This window comes from Tubulanus polymorphus, chromosome 3, assembly GCF_964204645.1.
Source record: "Tubulanus polymorphus chromosome 3, tnTubPoly1.2, whole genome shotgun sequence".
NCBI lineage: Eukaryota > Metazoa > Nemertea > Palaeonemertea > Tubulaniformes > Tubulanidae > Tubulanus > Tubulanus polymorphus.
In genome coordinates, this window is record NC_134027.1 from 23,461,503 (window position 1) to 23,476,646 (window position 15,144).

Consider the following 15,144-nt stretch of genomic DNA (forward strand, 5'->3'; position numbering starts at 1 on the left):
TTCGCCAATAAGTTCGGTTTGAATTGAAATTCCGGAAACTACCGATCGGGCTTCGGCAATCTCCGTCGTGTTGACGCTTCACTTCCTCTTCCTGTTTTAATTATTAGGTCCAGCTGGATTGAAAGCCGGTTTTGGATCAGAATCCTCGTTCATCTCGGTTATCAAACGCAAAAATGGCAAGATTTTTCGGCAGATTATTGTTGGTGCTGTTACTGGTGTTCCCGTCCACGGTGCTGTTTACTGCTAACGGTAAAACCTCGAAATAATCGTAAATGAAATTCGGTGTTTAAATTCGTTACCTCTATACCATACGTGGCACCCGGAAATAGGTGTTAAAACGTCTGAAAATCTGAAATTATCACTTTATATACTTTTTTACGGTTGGATATATTAGTCCCGACCATTGTTGATAATTGATTTGAAGTCGCCTCTGTTTTTTAAAGTGAAAGCAAGTTTCCAAGTTTAAATGATTAGAAAGTTCCTTAAAAATTAATTTTGGTTTGCTCCGCTCTAATACTTAATAGGCCTAGAGCCTGTAGACTCCATCAACATCATCGAAATTAGGGTTAAGGTTCTATATAAGATAAAAATCTGTTCCCAGGACCACCAAATGAGATAAACCGTGCCGGAAGGGTCTAAAATTGAGGTGATGCGGTTATCCCCATCCCTACCTACCCAAAAATGACTTGATTTTTAGGGTCCTTGTAATATAATCTTTTAGTGAATACTGTTAAAAACAGCCGGTAGCTTCTTCTAAGTTATACACGCAAAAGAAAGAATTGATTGATTTTATCTCCGATGTTCGTTTGGTTTTAGATTCGCCCTCGTTTATGGTGACGGCTCAGGACGCGTCGGAAGATTCCGTCGACGGAGAAGATAACGAGGACACGGTCGTGGAAACGGACGACCCGGCTGCGGCAGCCGGCGCCGATGCCGGAACGGTAACGGCGACTCAAGACGAAGAGGAATCCGACGATAAACCGTTGAAACCGTCGCCCGACGCCGATACGAAACTGATCTTCACCAAACCGGCGATTACCGGCAAGATAGGTGAGAAAGCTACTTACGTGTAGATGAATTAGTTACGGTGTTACGTCGTAATACTGAATTTCAAGGGATCAGAAAAAATGTTTGTTTTATGCCTAGCCCATATAAATAAAACAATCTTTATTAACCCTTTCAGTGCATTTACACCGCAGTGCAGTGTATAAATCAGTGATAGATTTTGCTAGTACACCGCACTGCGGTGCACTGATGTAATTAGTAATTAGTGATTATCTCTCTTGAAAAATGGCAGCACTTGTCAAACATAGTGAAATACAAGTAACTAACAATATACCGCGCCAGGGTGTAGACGCACTATAGTGGTATTCCTGTTATTCAACACTCTAGGGTGGAATTTTTAAAAATTTTCAAATAATCTCCAGCACTATAGGGTCAGGGATGATAATTTTCCGCCGATCGGCGGATTTCCGCCTTTTAAATCAATTTTTATCATTTCTCAGATCAATGCATATCCGTTGAAAAAATGGGGGGGGGGTGGGGGGGTTAGGATGATGACTGTGGTTTTCCAGCATTGTAAGGATAGATTGGCATGACCATAAAAGCGTTTCCCGATCTATTTTTAAATGCGATCATTTAGCGGTATTTGTATCCTAACAAAGTTTTCTCTGTCGTTTGGCCGACGCATGTCTGGATATATGTATATGTATCTACATTATTGATTTTTCATCAAGTAGTGGTGTTTTTAATACGTACATGCTTATATTTTAAACACGTGTGTGTGGTGTGACAATGCGATATAGAATCATGTGGAAAATTTTAGTTTTTTTAAATGGAAATCTAGCTTGTTGTAATATCAGTACTGATATTAGTTCGTAATATCAGTACTGATATTAGTTCATTAATAAAGGATGCTGGAAAATAAAGTCTAATTCAATTATCTATTGCGTGGGCGAGTGATCGTCGCTTTCAAGAAGATTGATCAATGTGGGATTCGAACCTACTAGTTACATTATAGTTGTCTCTGCATCAATTATGTCCCTGCCGTCTTGGAACTAGCAGTGTGTTGTGTAAAACATGGACGATGTTGTTTGATTTTTTGGCTTTGCTGAGAGAAATTTCAATCGGAAAACTGCTGAAAAACGATCTGAGACGATGTGAAAATCAAAAATTTTCTGGGGGAGGGTAATTACTTCGCGCCTACGGCGCTCGTTTCCGCCTTTTCAACATTGGTCTGTTATCATCCCTGTAGGGTATTAATCAGTCAGCACTGAAAGGGTTAATTCCGTAAGTACAAAGCTTTGTGGAATGGGACAAGTTAATAAAGAAGCAACACGACAATACAATGCAATTTACAAAATGCGATATAACATAACATAACAACAGTGTGTTATCTGATGTTATCTTGTGTGTTGAACACACAAAAAAGAGACTGGTACATCTAAGAGACATTTACATGTACAAATTGCAATTAGCTGACGATCATGTTAGGCGAATTGGGTAACAGTAATGCTACCGTGGCAAGCGAGGAAAAATTTGTGTCTAGTAAGGAACCACCCGGTTCATCATGGCTGTTCAGTCTTTAATTTATTCTCTATCCTAATGGGGTACGAGCTGCAACTGAGACAAGGATTCTGCTTGTGGCAAGCTATTCTCTTCTTCAATTCAATTAAAACCTATACAGATTATGAAAGATTGATAATGACTTGCAGCTGGTAGGCCATCAGGATGGAAAACTTTCGGCATTGGGGGTTATTAATCAATGATATATCTCGAGTAAATTTGTAATTTTCAAAAAATTCTTTCTAGAATTCCCGGCCGGCGTTATCGTACGAGTTTTGGTCGGTTTCACGAACAACGGACAAAAAGATTTCATCATCGACAACATGGAGGCGTCATTCCGTTACCCGCAAGATTTCAGTTTTTACATCCAAAACGTGAGTCACAGTGCCATATAACATCAGGAATTAACATAACTTGTGATGGGGTAGGATATGTACTAGAAGTAAAGAAAGTGAATGCACAGTCATGTCCTTAATGTTTTTTGGCTGTTTCACCTGTAAAGGGTGGCAACAATTTGTGTCGCATTGTATAGGATTCGATTTAGAATTAATGTAGAAAATTGAGAGAATGACATCCAATTCATTGCTAGGAAAATCGGGCTACAGTTACATCTTTTCTTGGGGAGATATAATTGTGAGATCCGCTACAGTCAAACACGCTGAAGTTGTGTTTAAGTGGTCACTATTTTCGGCTCCTGATTAGCATATTTTCCCACTGAATTTACTAAGAGTTTAATTCTACACTTTACTAAGTGTTTAACCCTTTCAGTGCATCTACACCGCAATGCGTTGTATTAATCGGTGATGGACATTGCTAGTATACCGCAACACTGTGTAACGTAATTAGTAATTAGTTTAATTTCTAATGAAAGATGGCAGCACCTGTCAAACATAGTGAAATATTAGTAACTAATGATACACCGCTCTGCAGTGTAGACACATTATAGCGGTATACCCATTATCTAACACACTGGGGCGAAATTTCTAGAAAATTTTAAATTATCTCCAGCACTTAGGGTGTTACTTAGTCGGCACTGAAAGGGTTAAGTGATCATTTAGATAAGTCGTGAACATAATAAGCGTTGACAACTACACAAGAGGTTGATTGTAGGCGTTTTTCTGTAACGGTTTTGACTAATTAGTCTTTATAGTATGGCTCTTAATTTTCGGTTTCTTTCCCCCATCGATAACCAAACGAGGGTCAGGAATCGTTTTCGAATGAAAATTAATTATCTATGATGTTTCAGTTCACGACGGCGCGATTCGACCAGACCGTGTCGCCGAAACGCGAAGCTACGTTCTCGTACGCATTCATTCCCAGTGAACAGTTGACCGCGCGGCCGTTCGGATTGTCGATCAATCTCAACTATAAAGACGTCGTAAGTATTCTCGATAACCGCAGTAATGAATTAAAATAATACCAAGCGATGAAAATCTCCCGACCATAGACGGATTTCTGACCTTTTCTAACATTTTCTTTATTCCTGAGAACAGTGTAAATCACCTCAATTGCTTTAATCACCTAAATCGCGGGCGTCACATCGGAGCGCTCCGTAGTTTGGAGTGCTCATTAAGACGGTTTTCGGCAGTTGTTAGCACAACTGTGGAGTCTGAGAAACCAAAATGGCGTCTCATTCAAAAAGCGGCTCTAATTCAGGCCCAAACTATTAACTTTTTGATCAAAAGGAAGTAGGTTTTTTTTTTTGGCTAAAAGTTAATGATTTTTGTTCCCCAAAAGAATTCTTTTTTTTTTTGAAAATATTTTCTGACTTTTTCAATATGGGCCGTTTTCATCCTTGTAATACTTGCAGTCACCCAGCGGGTTTAGTTGTGTTACTGCAGTACATGTCAAAATGTAAGGCCACTGATAAAAGAAATAGTGAAAAAAAAATTTGGCAGAATATAATGAATGATTATTCTTGTATTCTATATAGGATGGCAATTTGTATCAAGACGCTTTATTCAACGATACCATTTCAATTATCGAACTGGACGAAGGATTAGATGGCGAAACGTAAGTGAGACGTTTCATTATTCGACATTGGTGAACAATGGGTTTTGAAAAGTTAATTCCTCGGTTCAGTTTGACGAAGAAAAGTTAACTCCGATTTTTGGTCGAAATTGCTATCGGTAGCTTCATATTTTCAATGTCGAGGACAACAATTCAAACTTAAAATCTGTCAACTTAACTCGATTTATTTGTATTCCTATAAGGATTAGCTGTGAACATATGTGTATTAAACTTTCTGCAAGTAGTGATCAAGGTCTAATGAGACCAGAGTACCATAACGGATACTGCTTACTACTATTACCCTGCTCGCTCAGTTCTCTCTAATTAGTGTCAGTCTGCCTATAAATACTGTTGTGTTTGAAATGACTATACTCATTCACCCGTTGAAGCTACTAAACACTAGGAGTGAAACCTCGCGCGTCAAATGAGTACCCAAAACCTACTCATCTCGTTGTACTTATGCTACACCCGGTTAACATGCTCTTCTGCGAAACCGTTTTAAGTTTTGAATTTTTCATGCCACTGCAGCCATTGGTCTAATAAGAAAAAAGCAAATTGCACGATTACTGTGATTGCTCTATATATGTTCGTCTTTTTCAGGTTCTTCTTGTACGTCTTCCTGGCTGCTGTAGGCGTTCTTTTACTGGTCGGAGCTCAACAAGTATTGGCTACATTCAGCGTAAGTTGACTGCTACTAACCGTAAAAATCTGTTTTCGGAATCATTAATCGCGAAATGATAATTCATGGTCCGTGATTTTCGATGGGCCGTTTAATCTCGGAGGTCGAATTGTGGCTTGAACGCTTTGGAAAATTATTAAGACGAATCTGAAAAATCTTGCCACGTGAAAATTTGAGAAGAGTGGCAGTTGAAATGTTTTCAGTCGCTGCGCATAGCTGTGTTCAAATTGAAGATATCTTTGATATCGATCCGTTCGGATTGTGATCGGTAACTGCTTATGTTATCTTATCATGAACAAAATGTGAAATGTCCGGAAAGCCAATTGTTAGGATGTGAAAATCCTACGAAGTTCGTCAATCTTACCTCTGCCTATTGTTCTCTGTGAATAGTTTCGTACTTGTGATCATTCTTGGTGTGTATAACGTTTCCCTTTATGATTTCGACAGTTGCGTAAAGAGATTAAACTATGGCTTAACCGAGAGGTATAAGATTCATTCGCTCCTAATCCGCTCAGTAGCTATTAGCGCCGGTTTTGGCGTCAGTCACTTGAAGGGCAAAAAGAAGTTGTTTTAACAAAGCTTAAATACCACAGTGAATGTCAACCGTACACTACGATACATGGTCCCAGTTTGGAAATATTTACGTATTTGAAAGATTTTCCTAATATCAGGGAAATATTTTGGGAAATTAATTCATTTAAATTTCACGTATTGTATTTGTCGGGGGAATTTTCTTCAGCTATTCCCCTTGAAAATCACCTTCATCAACCAGTCACCACTAAAATGTTGACAGTAGCATGATGATATCTGTTCATTTCCGTTTGGAAAAACCTGGGAATTTTTAATTCATCTAACTGTGGGAACCATGATAATGAACCCTACTTTGAAATTCCAGGACCCTGTTCAATTCTACGGCCACCTATGTTAAGCTAAAACGACACGAGAGTAATATCCGATGTTTTGGCCCTCCTGCAACTGTGGAACTGCATCCACTGGTATTTTACGTACATCTCACTACTACATCCTCCCCCGGCAGGGATTTGAACCTGATGGCATCGAGATTGCCACGGCACGAAACCCTGCCATAATCGACCGGGTGCGCAGTACATGCGCAGTTCAGATGATGTGATTTTTAGCCAATCAGAAATCCCGTTTTATTTTAGCCCGGGTTTTCCCATTTATAGTTCTTCCTTGAAATTTGCCCCAACGATTATACAACAAGCAATCTGATTGGTGCCGCCATTTTTCGTTCGGAAAGCTGCGCATGTACCTGCGCACCCGGTCTACTGATGCAGGGGTTCGTGTCGTGGCTGAGTGTAGCGATGCCATCAGGTTCGAGTCCCTGCAGAGGGAGGATGCACTACAAGTGTGCTGCCTTTTTACTGTCGTCGGACTGTCGCCATCGCCAGACTATGGCCGGGGGGCTCCCCTCAATGAAAGTCTGTGTCTGAAGGAATTCCTGAAATTTGAAATGAAAATGTCTTCGTTCTAGACAGGACTTGATAATCAGTCTGTGTTGGTTGATTGTCTTATGGCGCGACGATGGTATTTAAGCTGCGGTCTTTAAAAGCAAGCATTCTTCAATTACCCACCTGAACCGTCTTTTCATCATCATCATCATCATCATCCAGTCATCTTTTTTAAATCGTTCCCCAAAATTCGATATGTTTTACATTTAGAACAGTAGCATTTCTTTTCCGTTTTATTTTCTCGTTTAATCAGAACCGTTTTATTTTCATTAATTCTGTCAATTTAATCATTGATATAAGACTACGTAGATCACTGGCTTATGGGTTGTTCTTTCTTTTTTTCCAGAAAAAACGTTTGTCGCGACCTAAACGTAAAGTGGAGATGGGAACGCAGAATGATTCCGGTATTGATTACAGCTGGTTACCGAAAGAAACTCTCAGCGGAATGAGTAAGTTGAAATTTAATCACGGCACCACAGAGTGTGTAGGGGGGTTCGCTCTCAGAAAATTTTGAAATTTTGCTGCCTCTAGATGCAATCTTTGCATATGTGCGGACATCAAATTTGATTGTCCACGAATCCCAAAAAGTAGGATCCTAGGTTATTTTGAACTTTAATATCCACGAGTCCCACAAGCGCTAGCGAAGGTAGGCTAGACCTGCCCCCGGTTCCTCTGATGAGCATCAATCCAGAGTCCAGTGCTATACGGCAGAACCTTGTTATAACAAACTCCAGGGACCAGAAACTCAATACATCGTAACCGATAGTTCATTATTTATATCCGATATATAATTATTGAAATAGTCCTATTTGGGACGGAATTCTATTTGTGTAATTCAGAGTGATGAATCGTTCCACTGTAGTTCATGATTGAGATTTAGCTAACTGGATTCATTTGTACAGCGGAACCTCGTTACAACGAACTTCATGGGGCCAGAAAATCTGTGCATGTTGTAACCGATAGTTCACAGTTATATCCCAGAAAATCTGTGCATGTTGTAACCGATAGTTCACAGTTATATCCAGTGTAAAAATCATTGAATTATTCCTATTTTCGACTATTTATAATTTAGGTTTTTAATAAAAACCGATAAATCGTTATATCCGAGGTGTTGTTAAAATGAGGTTCCACTGTATTCGAATGACTTTATGCCCCAGTAACTACACCATGGAAAGCGCGTAGATTACGCATAAATCATACCGGTATTTGTTTATTTCGTTTACAGATAAATCGCCAAAGCGTTCCCCGAAACAGTCTCCTCATCAGCGACGAACGAAGCGACGCACGGCTGGCGGCGGTGATGAATAATATTAGGAGGGGCATGCTGCGTGTGACGTCTGTCTGTCTGTGAGCGTGCGCGAACGAGACTAAACCGTTTTATAGTATGAACTATGAATGATTGGGATATGAACAGAGAGAGAGAGATAAGAGAGATGAGTCGGATCGATAGGAACTTCAACGGCTATCTGCGCCCAGCTTCTCGCCGAGTCGATTTCGTTCTACCTGGTGATCGCAATTCTGGAAAATACAGGGAACTGATTTCTCTCAGGGAAAACATGGAGGATTCGATGAAACTCTGGTTAACGCAGGGAAACGGCGTTAATGTGGCTCGTGTGTTTTACATTCGCTATGCCCGTCATCAGAGAACTTCTAAATCTTCGAGTTTGGTAATTCGACGAAAGTGGACGGATTGTGGTCACCCTGTTCTATCGAGTTAAGTAACGTCTGTGGAACTGGTTCGCGAATCCCGATACTGCGTTCGCAGCCGTCAACGCGCTATGTTTTGTGCGCTGAAGAACCTTTGAGAGAATTTAGTTCCGCGGTCGTGGACTCACATAGAAATCAACTCGTCAGAATGAGTCGAAACGAATTCATTTTCGATCGGACTTTAAAATTGCGGAACTGATTCCGATCTTTCTTTCGTTTGAATATTATCGATAAGCTGTGTGTCATTATAAGGTGTTGGGATCGTAAGATATAAAGGGGGAAAAAAGATAAATTTTCATCAACATTTTCATCAATATATCCCGCATGTGAGTCTATGTATTTGTATAAAGGTATTATTTATTTTATCGCGGTGCTGGGTGTAAAACACTTAATACAGTAAACATCGCCTCATTCGGGCATTTTTGATGAAATCGAGCGAAAAGAAATTAATTTTTCTGGCTTGCTAATTCATTTTCCTATCCGAGACTCAGAATTTGCATGCCTCGTGCGCTGATTTTGCCAGTCCCGGTTTGTGCGAGTAAGACGTTAGTTTACTGTAGTTGAATGAATATTGCATATATTCTGCTCTAGGGGAGCGGTGTAGGCTGCAAAATTTAAAGTTTAGCTTAGTTTTATTAATACTTGGACTAATTTGGGCTCCGTTCTATACCGGTAGTTGCGATCGAAACTGGATGCCAAGTCGGATTATTCCCGCAATCATGTAGCGAACAGTTAAAAAACCGGCAAACAGTCTTACGAACTGATGATATTATTATCATGATAAGGCCTTTCTTCGATTTCGAAAGGGAGGAAACTTTAAACAGGGGTCGTTGAAGTTTTTGTTGGTTGGATTTTTTTTTTTTTTTAATACACAAGAAAAAACCATTTATTATCATGCGTCATCGTCGTGTGCTCGAGTGCCATTTCATCCTTATTGCGCGATCTGTGTTACGCGGTTCCACAGTTGTGAGCGGAGGTTTAATCGGAAATGAACCGATTTGAGCTCGGTAGGGTTCGAACTAAAAAGCGCAACCGCGTCGAGGAAAAAGTCCTTAGTGGTTCTTTTCGTCCTGGCCTTACCGCTGGAAACCTTGTTATCGACTACGAGGTTTAATTAAATTTTTCAAACGTTCGAACCTTCAATCCAGCTCGGCGGTCGCGAACGGAATTCGACTACGGCAGTTACGGAGAATTAAGTCTAGCTTACACCTGTGGAACTGGGCCGTGCTGTCAGTCCATTGTATTCTTATCTTAGGTCGACGTGTATGTATCTAAACGTTTGTTTATGTTTCTCTTGGTCGCACTACGTTCAACGTCGGGACATTTCTGATAAGATCGAGAACTTGATGCCCCGCACGAAACTTGAAATATTCGATACCCTGAACGCGTTCGCCTAGATAAATGATCCTTGACGAATAGATATATTTTTTCTTTTTAAATGTAGTGCAATATATTTATTTGTATATTTATTGTACAGTCCGTTCTGCGTTAGTGTGAACTCTGGCGCGTACGTCAAAACCATACACAGTCGGGGTCCCGGTTTCGTGGAGAAAAAAAAGTTTACGCTCGAATTTTTTCGCCCAAAACAAAGTCACGCAGAATTGAATTAGTATGGAATATAGTCGAATTCGATAAGGTTATTCATAGGCGCCTAGACCCTCGAATTCGGTCATCATACCCTCGTCAAATACCCCTCAAATTTCATATTGATGGTACTGTAGGAACCCTGTCAAGTTGAATGCGCTGATTAATTTATACTCTCCTCAATGATTCTTAGAATCTTCTATTTTCGTATTGAAATTAGGCATATAATACTTAGACATATCGAAGCATGTTTTTGACTATGATAGACTCCTAACTATCTGAATTGTGAACTGAAACCATTTTCTGGCTATTAATTTCTCCGAAGTCCTTATGCGAATTGTTATATTTGACACACTTTCGGAGTCGAGCATTTTCACATAAAATTGTAATTAGGTCGAATTGTCCCGATTTCATTCAATATGAGTTTGTGTGTGTGTGTCATGGATTGTTATTATAGTTATGAAGTCCCTCGGATACAGTTTTTAATGATTCGAACATTCCATGTTTGTTGTCTTCTCATGTCAATAGGTGTGAATGGGTTAATGTTTGAATGGTGTAAGATTTAAATGCCGCTGCCACCACCACCACCACCAACTTGTGTAAAAACGAAAAGAAATAAATGAAAAAAATTTAAGAGAGTTCTATTAAAAAATGGTTATTTTCGTCAATTTCTGGAAATAATGGACAAAACTTCTGTCCGGTCTTTGGATGCAGTAAAATGATCTTTGAAATATTAAGTGAACCCCGATATACCGCCAAGGTTTTCTCAATAACGTACATCTCTATTCAAATACATGTACATAGTAAAACACCCGATATACCGCCAAAATCGTTCTACACCGATGTGGGCGGTGGGGGCTGACTGTATTGGAGCTGGATGGCGACGACGAGGTGTCTTTGTAAAACGAGGGAATAAGAAGCTTTACAGGGGCGGATCCGAGCCGTATTCCGCAATGTACTCAGTAAAGACGTGACAAACATGCATGTATTTTTAGAAGTACGCATGTACCTGACAGGTCCAGAATGCCTCGGATACAAGTGAGAAAACGAAACATTTTCAAAAATTTTCTTTGGGAAGGATTCGAACCTGATGGCATCTAGATTGCCACGGTACGAAACCCTGCCACACTTGACTAGTATTTTGGCGGCTTGGAAACGTTTTGGTTTGCTGCGTGATGGTACTATTGAATTTAGTGAACGGCCGTGATACACCAAAGCATATGGGGAAATTTAGTATCAGTGGATGTCGAACATCGTAACATGTACATGATGTGTATGTAATTAATTAAGTAAGAATAAAGTTTGGATTGCATTGGTGTATCCCCAACCAAACAATTGGCGATTCCTGATTGAATAATAACGATGACCCTCCAGGTCTTCCATAGTCCTGTCATCATCATCATCATCATCATCATCATGGCTAGGGAGTCAATCAATCATTCATCAATAGAGTTGCCCGTTCTTGTGCTGCCACTCTCAAGGTGACGTTTGGTCTTCAGTGTCAGCTTCTCAGGTCGGCTCTAGGAGGTTGGTGTGGTGTCTTCCCCGCATTTTACTTAATGGAGCTTCCGATGATAGCAAACTCCAGGGCTTTTGGCTGTGCTGTTTGTGCCCGTGCGACGTGGCCAAATATGTTCCATCTGGCTTATTGAACTTTAAAAGAGAGTGGTTGTTCATTTTCGATGAGACTGTCGGGCCACATGTGGCCAGTAATAATCTGGAGATGGTTCCAGTGACAGGCATCTTACTTGTCGAGCGGAGATGAGCTCGTTGAGCAGCTCAATTGCTGCAGTTGTTGAGCATCACAACATATGGAGTTATAGAGACGGAGCCTTGTCTTGATGGGGATCATGGTCCGGCGGTTCCACATTTTTTCCAGTATGATTTGAATGCTATGTTACCGTGTGTGCATCGACGTTTGATATCTTCGATGCTACAGGGCCGATTAATTTCTTTCTGAGCCATGGTTATCTGCCACGAAGCGGTTCATTCTCTTCATTGGTTTCTCGGTTGTCTGCAAGGAACACACGTGTGAAATCTGTCTTAGTTTCGCTCATGAGTAAGTTGTGCTGTCGCTTCAATGCTTCAGCAGCAACAAGTCGAAGCTGGCCAAGGGGTTGAATCATCGGCATAAACCATTTCCATCGGGATTCCTAGCTCGGACACTGGAGGGTTGTCACGTTGAAAGTTGGTCCTAACTGAGTTCAGGGCTGCAGCAAGGTAACATGTGAAGAGAACTGGCGATAGGCTCTCTCTTGAAGTGAACCGATAAGTCAGCTCCAGGTTTCTGAGTTTACCCTCACTCTTTATAATACTGTTATGTATTTGCTAAGAGGCAGCGAAACCCAGTCGTAGTTCATCACTGTTGCAACCGGCTTGTTGTAGGATGTCTAGCATCATTTTCTCTTGATTGTATCAAATGCACGAGACATGTATGTCGATGCCCATTTTGTCCAGCCTCGTTTAAAACAACGTTGAGCAGTTCCTGTGAGTATGACTACAATGGTAGTGTGACGATGAGGGCCTTTCTGATGCTATTCAGCAGTTCGATCGGTCCGAAGGCTTGTTTGATTTGTAGGGCGATCGATATACCATAACCAGCTTTTGATTGTGTTCTATTCGTATGACATGTTGATGGTCCCAGCAATCTAGGTCGATATGATGTCCTCTTTCGAAAGCTAGAAGAGTTTACTGCGGATATTATCTGGTCCTGCAGCCCGGTCGTCTTGGAGCTGGGATAGGGCAGTCTTGGCCTCGTTTTCAGAGATTGGGGTTTGCAGGGCTTCGGCTTCACCGGTGAATGGTTGGAAGAGGTTTGTCTTCGTCGTCGGTAAACTGTGGTTGTGGAACCAGGTTTTTATGTCTTCCCTTTGTCTGTGCGCATCGAGTTTCCGTCTGTGGCCTGTACTGAGGGGCGATGATGGGCTCATGGTTTTCAGCTGATTTGAAGCGCGGAACATCTTTCGGCAGTCATCGGTGGACGAGATTTTATAGGCTATTCTATCGGCTTGTTGGAAGGTTATTTCTTCCAAATGCTTGGCAATGCGTCGTAGCAGATGATGTCTCTCTCCTCAGGGCTGTATAGTCTTCACTCTAGCCGGTTTGGTAGATTTAGGAGACGCTGCTTTTTTGGTTTTTTTCTAAGAGGCCGAGTACTATAGGATCATTGCTCTGGTGGTTATTGCGGTGAAATTTTGGTTGGCCGGCAATTTTCAGCGCCGAGTTCTGCAAGCTTTTGAGAGTGGTGTTGAGGAGGACTGTGTTAGTGTCTCTGTTTGCGTTGAGACCAGTCTCATTTAGGTTGGTGGCGAGATCTTTCAAGTTAACAGATTGTAGCATGTGAAACTTTCACACGCTACTTTCGGCGATTATACTTACCAAAAGATGCTCCTTACCCCTCACATCCCCGGTTCTCCCTTTAAAACGCATCGGAAAACATAAACCTTATTTTCATACTCCATTAAACAATACAATTTAAAGAAAATGGAAAAGCAATTTCTAGGGCACTTGAAAATTTCTTAGATCCGCCCCGGTAATATGTCTAAAAAGACATAACTGAAAATTTTCGCATTATATCGGGGGGTTTTCTTCAGATTTCGAGGCAAATGTTACGTACGTTGAGGAAACCTAGCGGAGTGCTGGTATATATGGAAGGGCGGTATATCTGGGTGTGACTGTACTTAAATACAAACTACTACTCACAGAAATTACTCCGATTGTATACAATTGATAACTGACAAGTTTGGTGGACATAGTAATCTCACAGCCGGCAGTTCTATATCTTAAGCGAACAGGTCACCAAAGCAAAAATTATCGACACAACGTCATACCCAAACCAAGGACAGAACCGTGTAATATTATCAACCGAATTGCACACTTAACAGCAGTTAAGAGTTGTATAGAAGATGATGAAATGCGCATTGGTTAACCGTATAACTGAAAAATATAATCCTTTGAAATTGTTCAAAATACAGATTGGATAGTTTAGATATTAAAGATATATTTTCACCGCACAACTTTAAACCAGCATCTGGTACTCACTAAAGGCTGAACTGAGATGACGACGTTGTTAGTAGTTCTTCAGTCCTTGTACACTGATTCCAAGAGACAAATAACACATGAATTTACGATTTGCAAAATTAGTGTTGCTAAACCATCAGAGACTGTATTTTGCTTTTCTCCGCAAAAGCAAAAAGAAAATACATCGTATATCCGTAATGTCGTTAGAAATGAAATAATCATAGAAATGTATACAATCATATAATGATACACCGGTCACAATTCCCTCTTTAATCGTTAATGATAAAATGTAGTGATTGGTCCCTGGCGAGGGAAGGGTGTCCGTGCGCAATTCGAAATGCCGGATATTGGAAAACGGATAAACACATTTTTATTTACCTTATCGAGAACCCACTGTAAGTATAATCATGGACGTATAAACTAGATTTTATACGTCCATGGTATAATATACTTTTACTCCGAGATCGTTATGATATTAGCACTTCCAGATAATAACAGCATATTCGGGCGTGAGTACCTTATCCGATAGCGACAACCTGTTGGAATCCTAGATCGAATTATGCTCTCTCAAGACTCTGGACCCCTTTTGTAGAAAAGAAACTTCGGATTCTCCCACTCGTGGTCTTCCAATTTTGGCAAGGAGCCAAGCAACCCATCGTCATAACCGTTCACTGCCCGTTTTTGGTTACGAAATGATTCAGCGCTTATGATTCACTAATCTAAAATAATTTTGGAAACTGATTTGCTAAACTTACTTTTTCCTTCCAACCGTCCTGTCATGACGCGTAATGATTCACTCACTCCCGGGTTTCATCGTTGAATGAACAGCTTTCAAAAACTATGGAACTGTATCCTCTGTCAAATTAAACCCACAAAACTGTGGAACTGTATGCACTGTCAAATAATTCAAAGTAAACGGATATAGCGAAATCATTCTACTATTTTTCTCAGTTATAGCTAGGGAGGGCCACCCCACATATTGGGTCCGTTTTAATCCAAAAACCAACGACGGAATAGGCGGACAATTTTTACTGGCTTATTAGAATATAACCGTTTACTACAATACAAATTTCAAACATAAAGGTTTACAGAATATTGTTGTAATTATCA

At 40.5% G+C, this 15,144-nt stretch overlaps 1 protein-coding gene across 1 annotated transcript; it reads left to right on the top strand.

Annotated features, from left to right (window-relative positions):
* Positions 1 to 88: 88 nt before the first annotated feature.
* Positions 89 to 9,295, top strand: LOC141901314 (translocon-associated protein subunit alpha-like). The gene is made up of 8 exons (XM_074788473.1): positions 89 to 249; positions 817 to 1,050; positions 2,812 to 2,939; positions 3,812 to 3,943; positions 4,499 to 4,578; positions 5,176 to 5,254; positions 7,070 to 7,172; positions 7,949 to 9,295. Exons 1-8 carry the CDS (start codon positions 174 to 176, stop codon positions 8,029 to 8,031), a joined length of 915 nt encoding a protein of 304 aa, XP_074644574.1. The 5' UTR covers positions 89 to 173; the 3' UTR covers positions 8,032 to 9,295.
* Positions 9,296 to 15,144: the final 5,849 nt, after the last annotated feature.

Coding starts and splice junctions, on each gene's coding strand:
- LOC141901314 (XM_074788473.1), top strand. CDS start 174: ATGGCAAGATTTTTCGGCAGATTATTGTTGGTGCTGTTACTGGTGTTC. Junction 1,051..2,811: donor GGCGATTACCGGCAAGATAG/GTGAGAAAGCTA, acceptor AATTCTTTCTAG/AATTCCCGGCCGGCGTTATC. Junction 2,940..3,811: donor TCAGTTTTTACATCCAAAAC/GTGAGTCACAGT, acceptor ATGATGTTTCAG/TTCACGACGGCGCGATTCGA.